The sequence below is a fragment of the Vipera berus genome (assembly GCF_964194415.1).
Source record: "Vipera berus genome assembly, chromosome: 2".
Lineage (NCBI taxonomy): Eukaryota > Metazoa > Chordata > Lepidosauria > Squamata > Viperidae > Vipera > Vipera berus.
In genome coordinates, this window is record NC_138203.1 from 62844240 (window position 1) to 62865306 (window position 21067).

A 21067-nucleotide genomic window follows, 5' to 3' on the forward strand; every position below is an offset into this window, starting at 1 on the left:
CAGGGATGCTGTCAAAGAGATTTGGAAGTCCAATACATAATGTATTTTAAACACTCAAAAATTATAAATGCAAACAATTGAATAAGCATCTTACTTAATTTTACTATAGCAAATTTAAGGTATAGTATCAAGACCAGTCCCCATTAATAAATGGGAGAGCTCACACTAGAGATAGATCCCTTTCTTGAAATTAATTCAAAATAAATGTTAGCCTATTTTATTAGCCTGCCTGCCTCAAACCTCATGAATAAACAAGGCCAGACATTGTCAAACAAACAAACAAAAAAAGAATCCATTTTTATTCCAAACTATGAGATCAATATATCCTGACGAATGTATAAGTATTCTAGAAAAGTATATTCAAGAACCATCCAACCCCATGGCGACTCTGGTGATATGCTATCTAAATTTAAAACAATATGAGAAGTACAGACATTTTACAGCTGTGGCAACAATTCTGTTGCCAATTCAGTTCTAAATTAATTTATAGGGAGAGCAGATTTTTTTCTGGGGTTCTTGCTATTCCTTTTCTGAAATATTCTTTTAAAACCATATTGTTACCATATAGAGTTCAATGGTGGTAAAGCAATACAGATTAAAACAAAAATAAAAAGACTTCAGCGAAGGAAGGAATGAGATAAAAAGATCAAGGAAATATTTAAAGACTCATCTCTAATATCTAGGTACTAGGTTTTGCAGTTTATCCAAGAAAATTATAGCCTACCAGTTGTTTGACAATACGGCGTTACCAGCTGGCAAAGCCTGATGTAAACCATTTTACTAACCACCTGGGTAAACCACAACATATTTTGCAATCATTCCAACAATTCTTAAAGATCAGCTGAAATCATAAGGCATTGTTATAATGCTCTGGGATCAATTCCATTTTCTAGTGGCCATGCTGAAATCAGGTCCACTTGGCACATAGTTGGAATAAACTTCTAAGCAAAAGGCCAGATCTTCTGATGGGAGATTTAAGACGGTGGTCCTTGGTGCTCTCTGAGCTTGCTTGTTTTCTTGCAAACGTTTCATTACCCTAATTAGGTAACATCATCAGTGCTAGGGATTTAAGGAACAACAAAAGCCAGATTCTCAAACCAGGCCATACTTCTTTGGAGGCTCTCCATCAGGTGCTCCTGAGCTCTCTTCTGTTTCTGCAGTCTCTTCCATAGGAGTCTGTTCCAGCTCACTATAGAGATAGTAAAGCAGAGGTGAAATACAAAAGCTATACTAGACAGGATCCCTCACATGGCCTAAACAAAAAACAAAAAAACGTAGTTCCTCACTACAACCTCTCACATCACCAGACTGGGAAAGCTGTTTCAGAGTTTGGACTCACAGAATGTGAAAGTTTGCAAGTAGCACGTTGTATTACGCACTGTATGAATCTCAGTAGTAGTATGTCATTAACTTAACAGAGACTACACAAATCTCATCATAAAAAACCAGAAAATGCAAGCGCACTCTTCTTCTTTAACCCATTCCTGTGGCACAAAGCCAACAAGGAGATACAAGCATTTAGGTTCTGTCACCAATTTTTTCCCAAGACTTTTACCATTGGCCAATATAGCTAGAAGTCATGTTTCTATTTAAATGTCAAACATTTCACTTTCCCACAGACATGGCATATATATGGATATGTTTACTTTTCCTTCATGAATTACAATCTTTAAAGCTATCTGAGCTGGAATGTAAGAAACCCATCAGTCTTCAGAGTGAGATAAAAAGTTTTTCCAACTCCTGCTTGAAAGATTTAATGTGAACCCACACACACACAAATGTAACCACAAGGCTATGTCCTTTTATTACAGGAACTTCAGGATTTTCAGTGAAGCAAGACCCAACATGTCTTCCTGTTCAAATCCTGCTTCCAAATGATTAAAAGCTGAAGAAAGCCTCCAAAGGTTAGTTTCTTTCTCAGTTCTTATAATCTAGGACAAAAAGAGACAGATGTGTCCAAGCTCTGCCAAAGCGCCTTGAAAAAAAGAGGCCTTAGGGAAAAATAAAATTCTGTACTGCAGCAAGATTAATCTAGACCAGGGGTAGGCAATCTTGGCTCTTTTATGACTTGTGGACTTCAACTCCCAGAATCCCTGAACCAGCCATGCTAACTCAGGAATTCTGGGAGTTGAAGTCCACAAGTCATAAAAGAGCCAAGGTTGCCTAACTCTGGTCTCGACGAATGTTTCAACATAGAAAAGGTGGCAAGATGCTGTGGGGGCAGGACAAGACTAAAGACAGAACTGTCTTTGGACATAAGGTGCGATAATTAAGGAAATTCACCAATAACAATTTGCACCCTTTCCTTCCCCAGTGGCCCTCAAGGGTTACATTACAAATAAGCCTATACATCTCCTATTATTCAGATGCACACTGGGGAAAAAAAACTTTTCAAAACAATAGTCAGCATCCAATAGTTAAAATAAATCATTTTAATGTTACGGAGACCTGGAAATGATTCCCTGGAAATTACTAACACATTTCTCATACCTCATATCATCCTTAGCAGTTCCCCAGTTACGTGGTCCACTTCCACCCCTTTTATCTTCTGCACGGACTCCCCTGTAGATAGAAATTTTACACTTCTTAGAAATTAAATCTTGTACATTCACAGAACTATACAGGTTTTACCAATTTGAGATCATTTCCACTCCAGATTTCTGCAGCCAACAGGGTTATTTTTGAGAATTCTAGAGCTGAAGTCCGAATCTGGAGAGAATCCCCCCAAAAGCAGAGCTACAACAGATTAAATCCTTCTAAAGTATCAGCATCCCCATCATATTTACTTAGGTTCCTTATTATGAAGCTATTATTTGTTTTGTAAATATATAAACCAGCTGATTCCAAGACAACAGTTTACAGTTATTAAAATGTTTTAAGCATTAATGAAACAAATATAAAAAACATAGAGATTAATCAATTACAAGCCATAGAACAGCAAAGCCAATTTTCATTCCAAACTCCTGTCTGAATATAAATATTTTGTCTGTTGACAAAAGGATAATACACAGGGAGCCAACATTTCATAGCAACGAGTTCAAAGATTGATTAAGAAATGACAAATGCACACACAAAGCAGCACTTACGTTTTGTCACTCCCGCTCTGCCGGTCAAATTCCCGCTTCCCTCTTTGATCAAAGCCATTGAAGGTCCTGTTCATACCACCACCTCTGCCTCTGCCCTGCAGTCCACCTCTTCCTCCCCCACGACCTCTCATTGGCCTTTCCCGATCAAAACGCTCTATTGGTCTGAAAACAAAATGAAAACAAAACAAACTGAATGATTCTTCAATTGTTTACCAAGTCAAAGGTAATATTATCACACCTTGGTCCTTAAATCTGTTGTCATTATCTAGAACAGGTGTGGGGAACTATGGCCCTTTTATGACTTGTGGACTTGCTGGCTCAGGAATTCTGGGAGTTGAAGTCCACAAATCATAAAAGGGTCATAGTTCCCCACCTCTGATCTAGAATGAGTCATTTTCAATAAGCTTTGTCAATATTCCAAATGCAGCGCTAAACAAATTTATAACTTCAGTTCATTCATTCTGCACTTGAGGGACTCAGCAGGTTAAAATCAAAACACTACAACATCCATGGAAGAATTATAGAAGAGCAAGCAATAAACATTAAACCACAGATAATAAATAAAAATAATAGAAAATGGGTGCCAATTTTAAATAAAAATGAAACTGTTAATTATGCCAATTCCAAAGAACCTCCCAGCTCAGAATAGCAGACTTCTACCTTTAAAGCTTTCAATCCTAGTACAGAATCTCATACAGAGATTTGTACCAATCTCAAATGTAAATTTTTCCATTTATAGACTTTATGTTTCAACTTCACAGGAAACTTGATTCATGGTATCCAATTTATTACGTCTTATAATTTTAGTCAATGATTTATATTCTGTTAATATGACTTCTAATGTGTTAAAGCTTAATAGTGATGTTTAAAATTTTAAGTTATAATAAATTTTATTTCATAAGCAATTAATGATATATTGGAAAACTATCATCTCCTTGACATATTAAGATTCCTTGTTTACTTACTTGAATCTTACTGCTTGTATTTATCTCAATGTGCTTTTACATGTCTTTTTAACAGATCCTGTCATTCAGTAACCATTCAAAGTCATGACAGCACTGAACAAGTGTAGTTATGACTGGTTCTTGAAATTCCAGCTGTTCTAATAACCTTGCTGTCATGATTGTGATATTTGCACTTGGCAACCAGCTTGTACTTGTGACAGTTGCAACATCTCATGGTCATGTGACCACCATTTGTGACCATCCCTCATAGCTCCCCACAAGCAAAGTCAATAAAGAAACCAGCAGGAAAAGTCACAACTTATTCCTCTAAGTTGCCCCCACTGCTTTTTCTCCCAAGAAAAAGGGATCATGTATTCCATAGCACCTGCCCATTCACTCCATAGCATGCACCTGTGGCCCCCACTGACCCACCCATATTCCATAGCACCCATTCCTAGCCAATGTCTCTCATACCTGCCTATAGCCCTCACCCACACACTGCAGAACTCACACATTCCCTGTCTGGGATTCCAACCACTTCCTGTTTAAAAACCTGTGAAGTCCTGGAGTTACAACAGCAACTGAGACTACCACAATTGTTGTCCCTAAGCCAGAGGTAGGGAACCTCGGCTCTTTTATGACTCGTGGACTTCAACTCCCATAATTCCTGAGTCAGCTGACTCAGGAATTATGGGAATTGAAGTCCATGAATCATAAAAGAGCCAAGGTTGCCTACCCCTGCCCTAAGCGATGCGGTCACTGCACAACAAAAGTTCTGGTCCCAATTGCTGTCATGACCCAAGGACTATCTGTAATAACTGCTAACATTGTTAAAAAGTTTAATTTTTCTTAGTAAATGATTTTACATTTTCCAAATTTACAATGTATAATAAAGCCTCCAACAGCACATACCTTTCTAGTGTAAACTCTGCTTGTCTTTCCATTTCGTGAGGACAGTATTCTTTGAAAGGTTTCCATTCAGCTTTATCTTGTTTTATCTCCGTACCACGGTTTTCATTCCAACCCTGTTGTTCTCCTCTTTTTGGAGCTCGCTTTTGACCTGTGGAAAACCAACATATTTAGACCAGTGGCATTAGTTACATTTAAAACAAATTTAATTGCCCCATGTTTACCATAATGACCCAATTCTATTGCTTTTGATGCTAGTTTCTTTCTGTTCCAGGCAATGTCTTTGATCATAAGGCAACGCGGAGCAGCAAATATACCAAAGTGATAGAAAAGTTCCTTGTAAATCTCAATATTTAACAACAAAGCAACAACAGCTATCTGTCGAGTCACTAATAACCTTAACTTCACCATACAGATAGTCCTCGCTTAACAATGATAATTGGGACTGGAATTTATATCACTAAACAATGTAGTCATAAAGCGTGACTGCCTCCCTTAGCAATGGCAATCCCTGCAGTCCCCGCTGCTGTCATTAAGTGAGGTTCATGAGTTGTTAAGCACGGATCTTCTCACAACTTCCTATAGACTTCCAACAACCAAAGACATTGGGGAAACCGGCAGAAAGTTGCATGTCCCAAGCAGCTCGCAAGCAAGCCACTAGGCTGATAAATGGCTGCTGCCAAGTAGAGAGAGGCAGGGGGGATGTGCAGCTCAGGGACAGTATGCAAGTGGCAAAAGTGGTGTAACACAGGCACAGAGAATTTCAGGAAGGGTACGTAGGTAGCTGGGGAGACAAGGCTCAAGTGCAAGGCTTGGGGAGGTGCGTAAAGTGCGTGAGAGGCCAGTTTGAGAAGGGTGCACAGGGGTGTGCAAGTAGGTGGGATGGCATGGGCGGAGCACAACGAGGCTTGTGAAGAGAGCACGAGGGTGGTAAGGGTGCATGGATGACTGTCAAGATGTGGTATGAGTGCAGAGTTGCTGGGAGAGAGACTTAACTGCGTGACTTGTGAATTCCAGCTTCCCCATTCACTTTGTCTCTGGGAAGCTGGCAGGGAAGATCACATGACTGTGGTACACTGCAACAATCGTAAGTGTGAACCATTTGCCAAAAGCCCAGATCATGATCACATGACCATGGAGATGCTGGGACTGCCAGATGCAACTACTCCTCATTCAGCACTGTCATAACTTCAAACGATCATTGAATGAGAGTAATCTCTGAATGTGCTGGCATACTGCACTCACAAATTAAGACTGATCAATGAAACAAAACTGTCAAATCAACTTTAGCCCAATACTCAGAGCATGACTGGATGCAACTATTACAGCAATATCTCCTGTTTCTAAAAAAAAATAATGAGTGGAGTAACTCTGCATTGTACATCTTAGTGAATCTGGTTGCACTGCTGATACTAATCATATTATAACTATATACTTTTAACTTATACCAAGATTCCAAAATTCTGATGCACACTGTTAAGATTCAAAGGTAGTAAGCATTTCTCCAAGGTGCAAGCAAACAAAATCACAGTCTCTTTAAAAGACTGATGTTACAGGGAGATATTTGCAAAAGGAATTAAAGGGCAGAAGTAAACAAACCAAGGGTTAAAAACAAAGAGCACCACTGCACCTTGACAGTTATCAAAAACCCTTTATCAATTCTGCTTGTGTTAACCAATTCAATATTGAACTGAACTGAAAAGTTTATTTGCACAGAAGTCAGAAAATATTCCAAGGTATTATTCAAATTAAATTACTATTAGAGGTTCTTTTAATTCAGGTTTCCAGAATTCAATTTTGGCATGTAACCACTGAGGCTTCAAGTTTTGCAAAATCATTATTTTGAAGGAAAGGATGAAGGCAGAATCACATGATAAGTAACCTGACTAAAAGTTTGTCAATCATTTATTTCACGAAGAAAGTTTACAAAACCCAATTTATGAGAAATGGTGGTAGAGATTCCAGATAGCTATTATTAATCAGAGTAGAATAGTTAAGTAGATGTCCAAAGACGATACTTCAATAAGGCATGTATACATGAGACTCCCAAACCCTGCAAGCCACTTCCTTAGAACCAATGAAGATCTCAGAAGTGGATGCAATACTGCAGTATTATTTCAATTGAGCTAAAACTGAGTATCAATATGATTGTTCTCATATACGGTAACTAGTTCCTAATCGTCTCCTCCCCTTCATGAATTACTGCCTTGTCGTGGCGAAGGGGCTTGCGTAATTCAATGAAGCTATGAGCTATGCCGTGCAGGGCCACCCAAGATGGAAAGGTCATAGCAGAGAGTTCTGACAAAACGTGATCCACTGGAGAAGGAAATGGCAACCCACTCCAGTATCTTTGCCATGAAAACCCTATGGACAGTACCAAAAGGCAAAACGATATGACGCTGGAAGATGAGCCCCTCAGGTCCGAAGGCATCCAATATGCTACTGGGGAAGAGCAGAGGGCTAGTACTAGTAGCGCCAGAAAGAATGAAGCGACTGGGCCAAAGCCGAAAGGACGCTCAGCTGTGGATATGTCTGGTGGTGAAAGGAAAGTCCGATGCTGTAAAGAATTTTTCTCCATAGGAACCTGGAATGTAAGATCCATGAATCAAGGAAAGCTGGACATGGTCAAACAAGAGATGACAAGACTGAACATCGACATCTTAGGTATCAGCAAACTAAGGACAGGAATGGGTGAATTTAATTCAGATGACCATCAGGTATACTACTGCGGGCAAGAATCCCTCAGAAGAAATGGAGTAGCCTTCATAGTCAATAAAAGAGTAGGAAAAGCAATACTGGGATACAATCCTCAAAATGACAGAATGATCTCAGTTCGAATCCAAGGAAAACCATTCAATATCACAGTAATCCAAGTCTATACCCCAACCACTGGTGCTGGTGCATAGACTTGGATTACTGTGATATTGAATGGTTTGCCTTGGATTCGAACTGAGATCATTCTGTCATTTTGAGGATTGTATCCCAGTATTGCTTTTCCTACTCTTTTATTGACTATGAAGGCTACTCCATTTCTTCTGAGGGAGAATGAATGAAATTGACCAGTTCTATGAAGCCCTACAGCACCTTATATAATTAACACCAAAAAATGATGTTCTTATCATCATGGGGGATTGGAATGCTAAAGTAGGAAGCCAAAAGATAACCGGAATAACAGGTAAGTTTGGCCTTGGAGTACAAAATGAAGCAAGGCACAGGCTGATCAAATTTTGTCAAGAGAATACGATGGTCATAGCAAACACACTTTCCCAACAACCCAAGAGACGGCTCGACACATGGACATCACCAGACGGTCAACACAGAAATCAGATTGACTATATGCTCTGCAGCCAAAGATGGAGAAGCTCTATACAGTCAGTAAAAACAAGACCAGGAGCTGACTGTGGCTCAGACCATGAGCTTCTCATTGCAAAGTTTAGGCTTAAACTGAAGAAAGTAGGGAAAAGCACTAGGCCACTCAGGTATGAATTAAATTATATCCCTGTTGACAAATAGGTGACAAATAGATTTAAGGAATTAGATCTGATAGACAGAGTGCCTGAAGAACTATGGACAGAGGTTCGCAACATTGTACAAGAGGTAGCAACCAAAACCATCCCAAAGGAAAAGAAATGCAAGAAAGCAAAATGGCTGTCTGAGGAAGCTTTGCAAATAGCTGAGGAAAGGAGGGAAGCGAAAGGCAAGGGAGAAAAAGAAAGATACGCCCAATTGAATGCAGAATTCCAGAGAATAGCTAGAAGAGATAAGAATGCCTTCTTAAATCAACAGTGTAAAGAAATAGAAGAAAACAATAGAATAGGGAGGACCAGAGATCTTTTCAAGAAAATTGGAGAGATGAAGGGAACGTTTAATGCAAAAATGGGCATGATAAAGGACCAAAATGGCAGGGACCTAACAGAGGCAGAAGAGATTAAGAAGAGGTGGCAAAATTACACAGAAGAACTATACAGGAATGAGCTTAACGTCCCTGATAATCACAATGAGGTGGTCACTGACCTCGAGCCAGACATCCTAGAATGTGAAGTGAAGTGGGCCTTAGAAAAGCTGAGCAACAACAATGCTAGTGGAGGTGACAGTATTCCAGCTGAGCTATTCAAAATCTTAAAAGACAATGCAGTAAAAGTGCTACACTCAATTTGCCAGCAAATTTGGAAAACTCAACAGTGGCCACAGGATTGGAAAAGATCAGTTTACATTCCAATTCCAAAGAAAGGCAGTGCCAAAGAATGTTCAAACTATCGCACCATTGCACTCATTTCTCATGCTAGTAAAGTTATGCTTAAAATCCTACAAGCTAGACTCCAGCAGTATGTGGATCGAGAACTACCAGAAGTACAGGCAGGATTTCGAAGAGGCAGAGAAACTAGAGATCAAATTGCCAATGTACACTGTATCATGGAGAGTTCCAGAAAAACATCTACTTCTGCTTCATTGACTATGCCAAAGCCTTTGATTGTGTTGATCATAACAAACTGTGGCAAGTTCTTAAAGAGATGGGCGTACCAGACCATCTTATTTGTCTCTTGAGAAACCTATATGTGGGCAACAGTGAGAACTGGACACGGAACCACTGCTTGGTTCAAAATTGGGAAAGGAGTCTGGCAAGGCTGTATACTGTCGCCCTGCCTATTTAACTTACATGCAGAGCACATCATGAGAAAGGCAGGGCTAGATGAATCAAAAGTTGGAATTAAGATTGCCGGAAGAAATATCAACAACCTAAGATATGCAGGTGATACCACTCTAATGGCAGAAAGTGAAGAACTAAAGAGCCTCTTGTTGCGAGTGAAGAAGGAGAGTGCAAAACTTGGACTGAAACTTAACATTAAGAAAACCAAGATCATGGCATCCGGCCCTCTCAATTCCTGGCAAATAGATGGGGAAGAAATGGAGGTAGTGACAGATTTTATTTTCCTGGGCTCCAAGATCACTGCAGATGGGGACTGTAGCCAAGAAATTAAAAGATGCTTGCTCCTGGGGAGGAAAGCCATGGCAAATCTAGACAGCACATTAAAAAGCAGAGACATCACCCTGTCAACAAAAGTACGTATAGTCAAGGCTATGGTCTTCCCAGTTGCAATGTATGGCAGTGAAAGCTGGACCATAAAAAAGGCTGAGCGCCAAAGAATTGAGGCCTTTGAACTATGGTGCTGGTGAAGACTCCTGCGAGTCCCTTGGACTGCAAGGCGATCAAACCGGTCAGTCCTAGAGGAGATCAACCCTGACTGCTCTTTTGAAGGCCAGATCCTGAAACTAAAACTCAAATACTTTGGCCACCTAATGAGAAGGAAGGACTCACTGGAGAAGAGCCTAATGCTGGGAAAGATTGAGGGCAATAGAAGAAGGGGATGACAGAGAATGAGGTGGCTGGATGGAGTCACTGAAGCAGTAGGCGTGAGCTTAAATGGTCTCCAGAAGATGGTAGAGGACAGGAAAGCCTGGAGGAACGTTGTCCATAGGGTCGCGATGGGTCGGACACGACTTCACAGCTAACAACAACAAAATCGTCTCCTGCAAAATTCAAAATTGCAATTATTAGCTTAGAGCTCAAGCTATACACTTCTGCCTTAGCAGTTGGATGTTGACTACAATTTTAAAACTTTAATCCAATAAATTATTCTGTACTTTTAAAGCTATCTGTATAGATAGTTTACTTCAAGTGGGCATTTCTGCTAAACACATAGTAAAAATGAGGTCAGAACGACATAATTCTGTGTCAGAAGTATATCCTCTGAATATCTTACGTTGTGGTAGAAACAATAAAGACGACAGATAATGCATTTCTGCTATATGGGCTTTTATGTAATTTAGAAGGCTGAAGCCTCACCACAAATTTCACACATATGAAGAACACTGCAAGACAACAAGAAATTAATACTGCTTTAAAATAAAGAGATTAGCCTTCTGAACCCTCCAGGCAACCTCAGTGCACTAAAAAAAAGTTTGCTGAGGCACTACATATGCCTAAAAGAAATATCTTCTAAGCAATCCAACTTTCCTTATCATATAAATAGCAGAAAAAACCTTCAGAAGGATTAGACCACATATTTAAATGCCCTAAAACATACATAGATGAAAAAAGCCTATTTTACATTATTCAAGACAGTTTCATTTAAACAATGCTAAACAAAGCATATGAAGAGACCTTCTAGATTCTAAAGAATACTGTATTTCAACACCTGCAAACATCTCATGTAAACAAAATTAAGTTTCTTCAATAAAAATTATTTCAGTGCAAGAAAATAGTTTGTATCTGCTAATCAAACTGAAGTATTACTGAATAAAAACTATGTTTGCATTTATTTAAAAATCCTAATTTTATAATCAGAACTATCTTAGTTGCCCTGTGCAATGATCTACAGTATATCACAGGAAAAGAACATGGAAAAGATCCTATTAATTCTCCCACATTTCTCAGTGGTTTTCTTAATTGCTGATCATTATAGCACATCATACAAATACTGCATCACCTTCAGTAACTTCCATATAAAACTCTTCATAATTCAACTCTAAAACTGTTTTCCAGAGTTGGGAACTTCTAAAAGCATGTACTTCCAATTCCAAGAATTCCTAGCCAGTGTAGGTTTGCCACAAAATTCTAGGAGATGAAATCTAGAAATTATCCAATTAAGCTAAATAATATTTATCATATATTTATCAGGTCATCAGAAACCCTGTTCCACAGATTGAAGTACATCTGCTCGGCCATTTCTTAATATTACTTTTAATAATAACCCATTAATGAGCTCTAGTTATGATTGCAGTATTTTATACAGCTTGACAAAGTATATATGGAATCACGTTATGAAATAACCTTTAAACAGATCTGCCAAATGCTTCTGTTCTATCTTTGTATTCTCTGGATTTTTAATCTTCATATAAATTTGTTATATTTGTATTAAAGTCTACTTCTAATATCTTTTTGCATTCTGTGGAGTTAATTTTCATCTTATTTACAATTTAGGTTCAATGAACACAGCTGTATCCTGATCTAATGCTATGTAACAAAAGATTCTGTTATATTGAGCAGGCCATTTGCTACAGAGTGAACAGTATATTTTAAAACTAAATGATAGAACGGTATCAGAATTATGTTATCAATTCTAATTAAAATATGCTGACATTAAATATAAGAAGCAAACTGACAATTATTAGTTTTAGCATTAGTTTTTTTTCTTCTTTTTTCAGCGAATTCTATTTAAATACTAATGTTCACTATAGTTATTTTAACATACTGTTTTGATGACTATGAGCCACACTGAATCTATCACATGAGGTGGGATATACGTTTTGTCATAAATATTTACATGAAGGATGAAATAACAAAATATCAACATTTGCATATAAATTGAACACTTCTAATCCATGAAGGATCATTTTTATTTATTAAAACATCCTTGCATCTACTTGGAAATATAAGCCCTATAAATTTTATATTACAGAGAATAATATGAAACCCTAGAAAACCTAGATACCAGCAGACTGTGAGTTAAAATCTCGCCTTAGTCATGAAAGCCAGCTGGGTGACTTTGGGCCAGTTATTGTCTCTCATCCCAACTCATCTCAAAGGGTGGTTGCTGTGGAGAAAATAGGAGGAGGAGGAAGTATTAGGAATGTTCGCTACTTTGAATTATTTATAATAATAAAGGTGGAATATAAATAAATAAAATTTAAACCAAACTTCATCAAAACATCCATTTAGAAAATATTATATTTTCTTTTCATGTGTATACTTATACATACACACACACACACAAACACACACTGTTTCTCAAGTTAATTTCTGAGGAAAAACAGATATATCAAAAGCAATTTTACAAGCTAAGGAAAAATAAGAGCAAATCAACCGATGTTCTTCATTATATAGAAGAAACTCAATCTTCCTCATCTTTGATAGATGGTTTCAATTTGGAAACCAAGGGCAGTAAAACATCTTACACTAGAAAATAAAGGAATTACATGTGCATGTGACATAGTGTACATTTTTATAAACCCAAAATGACTTTGGAGACAAAATGGCTTTGTTTGTGAATTTTCACATTACCTGTGGGAAAAGTAAGATAATTTGTGACAGGAAAGTAAGTACTTTGTACGAGTTAGGATTTGAGAATTCTTAAAGAATAGAAACAAATGTAAGTACTTGATGAGTTATTTAGACTGACCGCCCTGCAAAAGTTTGTGAAAAATTCATGAATTGCCAAATAATACAGGCTTGAGAATACAATTACACAAATTTGCCAAATCAAAACCATTAGATTTGCATACCTCTTCACAGGATCATCAGAAAATATGTTGTAGCAACGTAATAGATTCTACTACAGGAAGTTATCAACTTGTACATTTAATGAATGCTGAATTAAACCTGAATTAAACCCATATAAAAGACTTTATAAGTCCTTTACATTAGCTACGGTAATTAGCTTTCAAAGATAAAGAATGAACTAGATTGTCCGATAGGAGTTGCTACTGCTTATCAGTCATTAGCTCTTTTGTAGGATTGGCTGAGCAACCTTCAATCTGTTTCTGCCTTAAAAACATCAATTTTACCCCTTTCAACTACCCCCCCCACACACACACACACATACATCCAAGGATGTGCAAACTTGGCAACTTTAAGACTTGTGGACTTCAACTCCCAGAATCCCCCAGCCAACCAGTTGAAGTCCACAAGTCTTAAAAGTTGCCAAGGTTGGACACCCTTCTAAACTTTAGTCTTGTGCACTTTATAGACTCTGAAAGCCACAAAGGTGATGCTGGAGAGGCTTTATGAAGCCTTCACTTTGTTGTAAGGATCACAAACTTTGTTCCTAGGGAGCCAAATATCCATATGCTATTCAAACGATGGTCAGACAATGACTGGGAAAATATGGAGTTCTGCTGACTTGGGGAAGATTCTGTGGCTTAATGTGCTCATATCTTAAAGAGAAGCCTGTGTTCTTATTCCTTACTTGTTCATTTTAGCTTTTGCTCAATACCCGGAGATATAAGAACAAATATACCGCAACTTAATTTCCACAGTCATGAAACTCACTAGCACTTTGGAGAAGTTGAAATTTAAAGGATAAAAGGCCATTTGGATTGCCTGAGGGTGCAGATGTCTCATCTGTCTGCAATTCCTTAAAGCAGCTGTCATTGGGTCTACTATATACAACCAGTTTAGTGTGATGGTTAAGGTGCTGGCCTAGAAACCAGGTGACTGAGGATTCTAGGCCTCCTTTAGCCACGAAAGTTGGTTGGGTGACTTTGGGTCACTCTCTCTCTCTCAGCTTAACCCACCGCACAGGGTTGTTATTGCTGTGGGTAAAACAGGAGGCAGGAATATTAGGTATGTCTTATATATGTATATATACAATATAAAAGATGGAATACTAATATAATGTAAGCATTGAGGCCTTATAGCAACAAACCCTCAGAACCATCTTTTCCCTATCAAATCCAAACAGCCCTACAAATTTTTATAATTCTGTGACAGAAAATCAGTGCTGCCATAATAAAACAATTTCTGTAGGACAGGCAGCACACAGTTCCTTACTTCTAAAAGCAAAGTTTCTGGGATTCTTCACTTCAGTTTATCAGTGCATCTTTTAATTTAGCTAGCTATTGCCATCCTCTATGTATCAGGAGAGTCCTAAGAGTGCCATAAGAACTAAGAACTGTGGCATTTTGAAACCACTACTGTAGTACCTCATATAGAACTATAAACATCTATAGAGACCTCATCTTTCTGCTTGGCAATATCTCAGAGTTAAAAGTGTGTATGCATATATAAAATAACACTCATTTCTGTGGTTCCTACGACACTCAAAACACTACTAGTACAGTAATTCAGGTTCAAGCCAGTGGCGGCTGGATACAGTAATAAATACTTATGGATTTTATTGCTCCAGATAGCACTATGCTTCATTATAATTAACAGTGCAAGAAAAAACTTCTGGCATATTTGTCATGGCACACATCCGTCTGCTTGTCTCCCTTTAACCTGTTTCAGTCATACACTTATTTTTTAATGATAATCCGCTGGAACAAGGAAAGACCAGTGAGAGAAGGTTAGGGAAGGCTCTGCAAGACCGGAAAGTTTTAAACAATGATTCAATTAATGTATGAATCTTCACTTGCATGAATGTCATTTCAAAACAAAAAAAACCATCAAAGTGTGTTAAAATGGTTTCCACTAAATTAAAATGATGTCACATATCCGGTTGGGTTTAAGGCTGCGGGCCACCCCAGCCAGTTCATATATGTACACGCGTCTTGAAAAGAGCCAAGCCAGCTCGGTGGAAAGCGCCTTTCCGCTGATGAAGCGATGGGCGGGGAAGGCTTCGCTATCTGTTGGCGCCGACTAGCCCGGTTAATTACATCTGAAGGCGAAGGCCGAGCACAACGGCATGTTAGAGCCGCCCTTTGCTTTCAGCACATGCACCACCTGCGGTAAACGCCACTGGAAAATATATATAGATATACTGGCCAGACGCCACAATAGCTCGCGCCTTTACGCGGATAACCCGCCCGGCCCGCCCAGAGAGGAACTACGAGCTAGGGCAAGGCCAGCAGGTGGCTGCTCCGCCCGCGTCCCTTTCACTCCCAAGCCAGGAAGCTCCCCCGGTTCGTTGGCGGTATTTTCAGGCGAGAAGCTCCGACGACTGAAAAGCAGAAAGGGAGGGAAGAGCGCACGTGCGTCCGGGTCTGCAAAGGGACAGGACCGGCGCGAGCTCAAGCCCTCCCGCCTCCGCCTCGATCCAAACGGCGACTGCCCGTCTCCAAGACTTCTAATAACTCATAAACTGATTCTAGTTAATTCCTTGCTCGCATCGCTTTGAAGCAGACTGCTTTAACGAACGCCCAACGTAAGCGTGCCCTGAAGCAAATGTCCGTCCGTGTAAGCCTGCGGGTCATCGCTCATTTACCTTAATGAGATTTGCTGGGGAAAGGCGCCTCTAATGCTGCAATGCGAGTCACCGACTCTACGGGCAAGGGGAGAGATCAAAGCGGGCTTATTTCAATCAAAGTAAGCCAGCCGAATTCGGTCTGCACCACTGGCCACTTTCCCACTCCCGGCAGCATCAACTGCTGATCACATTCCTGGTCCGCGCAAGCCCCCCTCCCGCTTCATACCGGGTGCTGGGGGGCTCTCCGATTGCAAGAACGGGGAGCCTTTTCGCTCCTTCTGGGATTCTCTTTTGACAGCGGTGGCGGCAGCTCCGGGGCCAGGTTTTCTGCCGGTTGAAAAAGCCGCTTCTTCGCGCTTCTTGCTCTGTTGCTTGCGCTGCTCTGCCTCCCGGAGGATGTCGAAAGGGTCGGATTCGTCATCGAGCAGCTGGTGGAAGCGGTTGGCGACGGCACAGCCAAAGCTCTCCTGCATAGTCGTGGCGGCGGCCACGGGGCTGGCCAGCGCGCCTTTCATTGTCGGGGTGCCGTCAGCCACCGCAGCACCACCCGCCCCTTCCCGAATGCGACAGAAGGAAGCAAAGCTCTCCTCAACACGGCCCAAGTAACCACGCCATGACCACTCGCCCGCCCCGTCCGACTGCACTACCAATCGACGCGCCAGCAATACCTCCAACCCTGCCTGATCAACCAATCCAGAGCTCCGCTTTTTATCGCCCTACCCAATAATGAGCCTCACAAACGTGTAGAGTCATTGACCAATCAGCATCCGGAATTCTGCCTCAATCTAGCAAAATAAACACGGGATCCCCACCTCTCAACTATTTCCCACGCCGCTGATCGATGACGTAGAGCGTCTGTGGCGTCACGTGCTAGAGCCTTGAGTTATTAGGATTTTTTTTGTAGTATACCGTATTATCAAAGTTCCCTCTAGTCTAGGGAGAAAAGAATTTGAGTGCTGCTTGACTACTATGCTACACTGAATCTAACACTGAAACATCTATTAATTACTCTAAATGAAGAAGCTGTGACTGGTCCAATGACTGAAGATGACTTTGAATCTGATGGTTCACTGGTACTCTCTGAACCTGGTTATTCTCTTTGCAAACCTTTTATTACCCAAACTAGGTGGTCTCATTTCAGCTCTGAGCTACAAATGTTCTCTTCTATTGATTTTCAATTTCTCTGGTTTTAGTTAAAAGTCTTTACACTGCACCCTGACTCCATGCACATATGAACATTATATTAATGTGCAAGTGGGAAGAGCAAAAAAATACAAGTACCAGTGTTAAAGTTAGAGTAAGATTAATTTAAAACATAGTTTTATGCAAGCTGATATACCATACATCTCACTGTTAAGTGAATCTTACTAAATTACTATGCTGTTGCTGTTTCAGGTTTTTGCTTTAGGACTTCTCTATTGTTACATTGGCAAAGTAGAATCTATATCCTTCCTCAAACTAATCAAAAACATTTCAGCAAGAAATATTCAATAACATTTTAGCCACATGATCTTTTTATTTGAAATTATATTGAAAACATACAGTGAGCTTAATTTTCCATATATATATATATATATATATATATATATATATATATATATATATATATAGAGAGAGAGAGAGAGAGAGAGAGAGAGAGAGATGGATGGATATTATGGCAACAATACTGTACACATGCCCATGTATTTTCCTTGGCAATATTGAAGAGGCTTATATTCCCTTTTCCCAGGTTTGATCAATTGATAGATACCTGTTTATCCTACAACACTAACATTTCCTTTTAGTCATATGTTTAATTATTAACCAGCTCTGACTTCGCTTAGCTTTTTGAGATCAGACAAGATCAGTTAGATACTTAAGCCAAATATCTTCTCTTTTATTATGCCAACCAGCTTCGATGAGATTTATTGATTTATACAGTTAAGCCTCAATTTGAAAACTTGTTGAGAGGAAAGGGTTTCCATTAAATTTAAAGATACTTTTGTGCATGCTTCCTAAATTCATAATCATTCTGCATGTGTGTAAAAGTATGCATTAGACTTCCTGGCTCTCCCAAATCAAGACTTGGTTTTGTAGTTGCCATCTTGTCCAGCACCTCCCTCAATTGCTATGGCAACAGCCAGGAAGAATCAACTTTTTTGTTCTTAGGGAACAGAAAAGACTTGTCAAACTCTACAAAATCATGCCTAAGTCACTTCACTAGATTGTGAATGAGAGTTAACGAAAGCACCTTCCCACTGCTATTGCATCAATATCATGGCAGCATATATGACTGCACCTATCAACACAATCTTTTCACTTGCTTTACTAATTTGAATCTTCCCACTGACGCACCCATTCCCTTGATCTTCCCAGAAGCATTAAAAATGCTAGTTGATAGAATTTCTCTAATATTTGGAATGTGTCCATTATACCTCAAGTATGTCAAATTATGGTATATTAAACTGAGATTATATAATTATTTAGATTCTGTTCTTCTGAGGTTAACATGTCACAGCAGTTATCTGCAACCAAAATCATAATATAAAAATGAGTATTTTAAAGGAAACAGAATACACACACACACACATAGAAACACACACACATACATATATGCACCTTCCTGAACAAAAGGGACAAGCTGGAAAATTATCAACAGAGGCACAGGCAGATTGGAGGGGTAGAGTGAAGAAATGTGTTTTCATGGCATGACAAAGTACATGATCTACCTCAGGGGTGTCAAACTCACAATAGGACTTGTCGTGACCTATTGTGACTTTTTTGCCATTGCTGGCAATGGGGTGGGCAGTTTCACTATGATGCATCTAGCCTGTGGGCCAGCAGTTTGACACCCCTGATCTACCAACTTGCATCTGAAATCAAGTACAAAGCAATACACATGATTTCTTCATCATTGTAATGACCTGTAGATTTATTAATGTGTGGTCTTTGATGCTCTGAACTGTTTTCCTGCAGACATTTCATTACCAAACTAGATAACATCATCAGTGCTAGTAGGGAATGAGGTTTGCTCTCATTTTATATATGATGTTTCCCAAAAAATAAGATCGTCTTTTTTTCTTTCTTTTTTTGCCTCCAAAGGAGGCATCTGGTCTTATTTCCAAGGGATGTCTTTTGCACTCACTTCGTGGTGGTGGCACCGACAGCCCATCCAGCCAGCCCACTTCTTCTGCAGCTGAAGTAACAGCTTCATTCTGAAGCAGAGAATGGAGCTCTGGCCTGCATTTTACAGTCAGAGGCCATTCCGGAAGGCCTATGCAGCCAAGAACCAAGCTACAGATTGAATCTTGGCTGCTTTCCGGAAAGGCCTGACTGCAAAATGCAGACTGGGAGTCGCCGCAGAGGAAATAAGCTGGCGAGAAGAGGCAGCTGTCAATTCATGGGAGGCCTGGTAAGTGGGTATGGGGCACTTGGGGCAGCTCCAACCCCCCCCCACCTCCACTTGTTTTTTAGGTGCATGCCTCTCCCCAAAACTAGGGCTTATTTTTGGGATAGGGCTTACTTTCAGGGATACACAGTAGTAATGGCTTGCCTGACAGTTTTGATGGAAATGGTGTTGATGGTTCCTTGATTGGGCTTTTGTTTACTGTTAGCTTGTTTGTCTGAATTGGTAGTCCCTTGACTGGGATATTGTTTGCTTCTTGATTGTTGGTCTGTTAATGTTGGTGTTAATCTCTGCTCATAGGGTTTTGATTGCTGATGAAATGCTTTGGTCTTTTTCTTTTTTTAGCTTTTGGATTGTCTTTTGAACATTATGTAGATGTTATTTATCTGTGCTGTTGATGGCTGAATTGTCCAAGTGCCAGGCTTACAGGAATTCTCTAGCATTTTTTGACTTGGTTTATGATGCTTACTGTTTCCCATTTGAAACTATGATTATGTCTGTTTATAAGTTTTCATGTTGTCTAACTTCTGATTGGCGTTCATAGTTGCGGCCTGCTAGTCTTCTGCCTTTTTGTGGCTGTTGCAGTCTTTACAGTGTATTTTATTAATATTGAAGACTCATTGTTATCCCCAGTTTGGAGTACACATACATAAGGGGCAAGATTACAACCGTACAGTTATGACTACTATTTTTATTTCTCTGCAGACACTTCAGCAGCATGCTTCCAAAATCAACTGAAGAACAACAAGTGGTAAGTCTCCATCTCCTGCTTTCAAGCAACCCTAAGTCATGATTGGCCAGTATGAAAAATAAAATGGTAGAATAAGATGGGTCTAGCAATACAGTGTTAATCTTTCTATCTTGTTAGGAAAAACAAAGCCTTTTCACCCAATAGTAGAGAGCAGCAGGATTAATGTGAGAAAGGATATCAATAAAATGTTCAGGATAATTCATTATGGCTTCAAATCATTATAAAAACGGAAGCTACTCCAAAGCAGCTAAGTAATCATGAGTGTTGGCAAGGCAAACTTTTAATATGATTTTGCAGTCACCCAACCAGCCTTTCAACTGTTTTTATTCTGACTGAACTGCAGTTTCCAAACATTCCTCAAAAGCAGCACCAAATAGAACACATTCCAATAATCCAATTTTTACATAACCAGGGCATGTGTCAGCATGGCTAGATCTTATTTCAGATATCGACACATTCTGGACAAAGACATTTAAAAATGCCTGGATGAGAAAAGGGTAAGTGTGGATAGTTGAGCCAAAAGGATGTCAAACCTCTCGCTTAAATCCGGATAACCTTAAGGGCTCGTGGGCAGATTTTAAGATCAGAGCACATCTGTACTGTTTACTCGGAAGACTTCGCTCCAGCGTTTTTCAGATACTCGGCTTTTCTCGTAAACCGAACAGCTTCTGAAGTTGCAATTCGTGTTTACTGTTCCCGCACTCTGCTCTTTAAATGCATCACGTGATAAAAGGGATCACATGGTACCCTGCAAAGCGCGCCTTGAAAGTTGAGCTTGAGCAGATTTTTACCAAAGGCTGGATCCAAACGTATGCTGCAAAAATATGTTTGTAATAGATTTCACTACCACCAAAAGAGACGCTCTCTCCAGCCCAGTCCTGCCGCTCATAACCAAACCGCTCGCATGAGGAAAGATGGAGGCCGGCTTTGATAAATACCGGCGACCCACCCTCCCAGACGACTTTCGAATTCTGTTGGCTATTGTCATAAAATGTTAGCCAATGGAGGAACCCGTACACCCCGAAGCCACACCCAGAGTGTATTTTTTCTAAGCGGTCCGCCTTTGGACTGAAGGCGGTAGGCGCTGC

The 21067-nt window shown here is 39.8% G+C and overlaps 1 protein-coding gene across 1 annotated transcript in view; it reads right to left on the reverse strand.

The window, feature by feature from the left end:
- Nucleotides 1–16472, reverse strand: part of HABP4 (hyaluronan binding protein 4) — a 31914-nt gene extending 15442 nt beyond the window's left edge. The window contains exons 1-5 of the mRNA XM_081320838.1: nucleotides 16070–16472; nucleotides 4943–5090; nucleotides 3087–3248; nucleotides 2491–2562; nucleotides 1109–1189 (exon numbers count right to left, since the gene is read on the reverse strand). Coding sequence (XP_081176964.1) covers nucleotides 1109–1189; nucleotides 2491–2562; nucleotides 3087–3248; nucleotides 4943–5090; nucleotides 16070–16358 — 752 coding nt within the window. The 5' untranslated portion in view covers nucleotides 16359–16472. The remainder of the gene's footprint in view (nucleotides 1–1108; nucleotides 1190–2490; nucleotides 2563–3086; nucleotides 3249–4942; nucleotides 5091–16069) is intronic.
- Between the last annotated feature and the right edge of the window lie 4595 nt (nucleotides 16473–21067).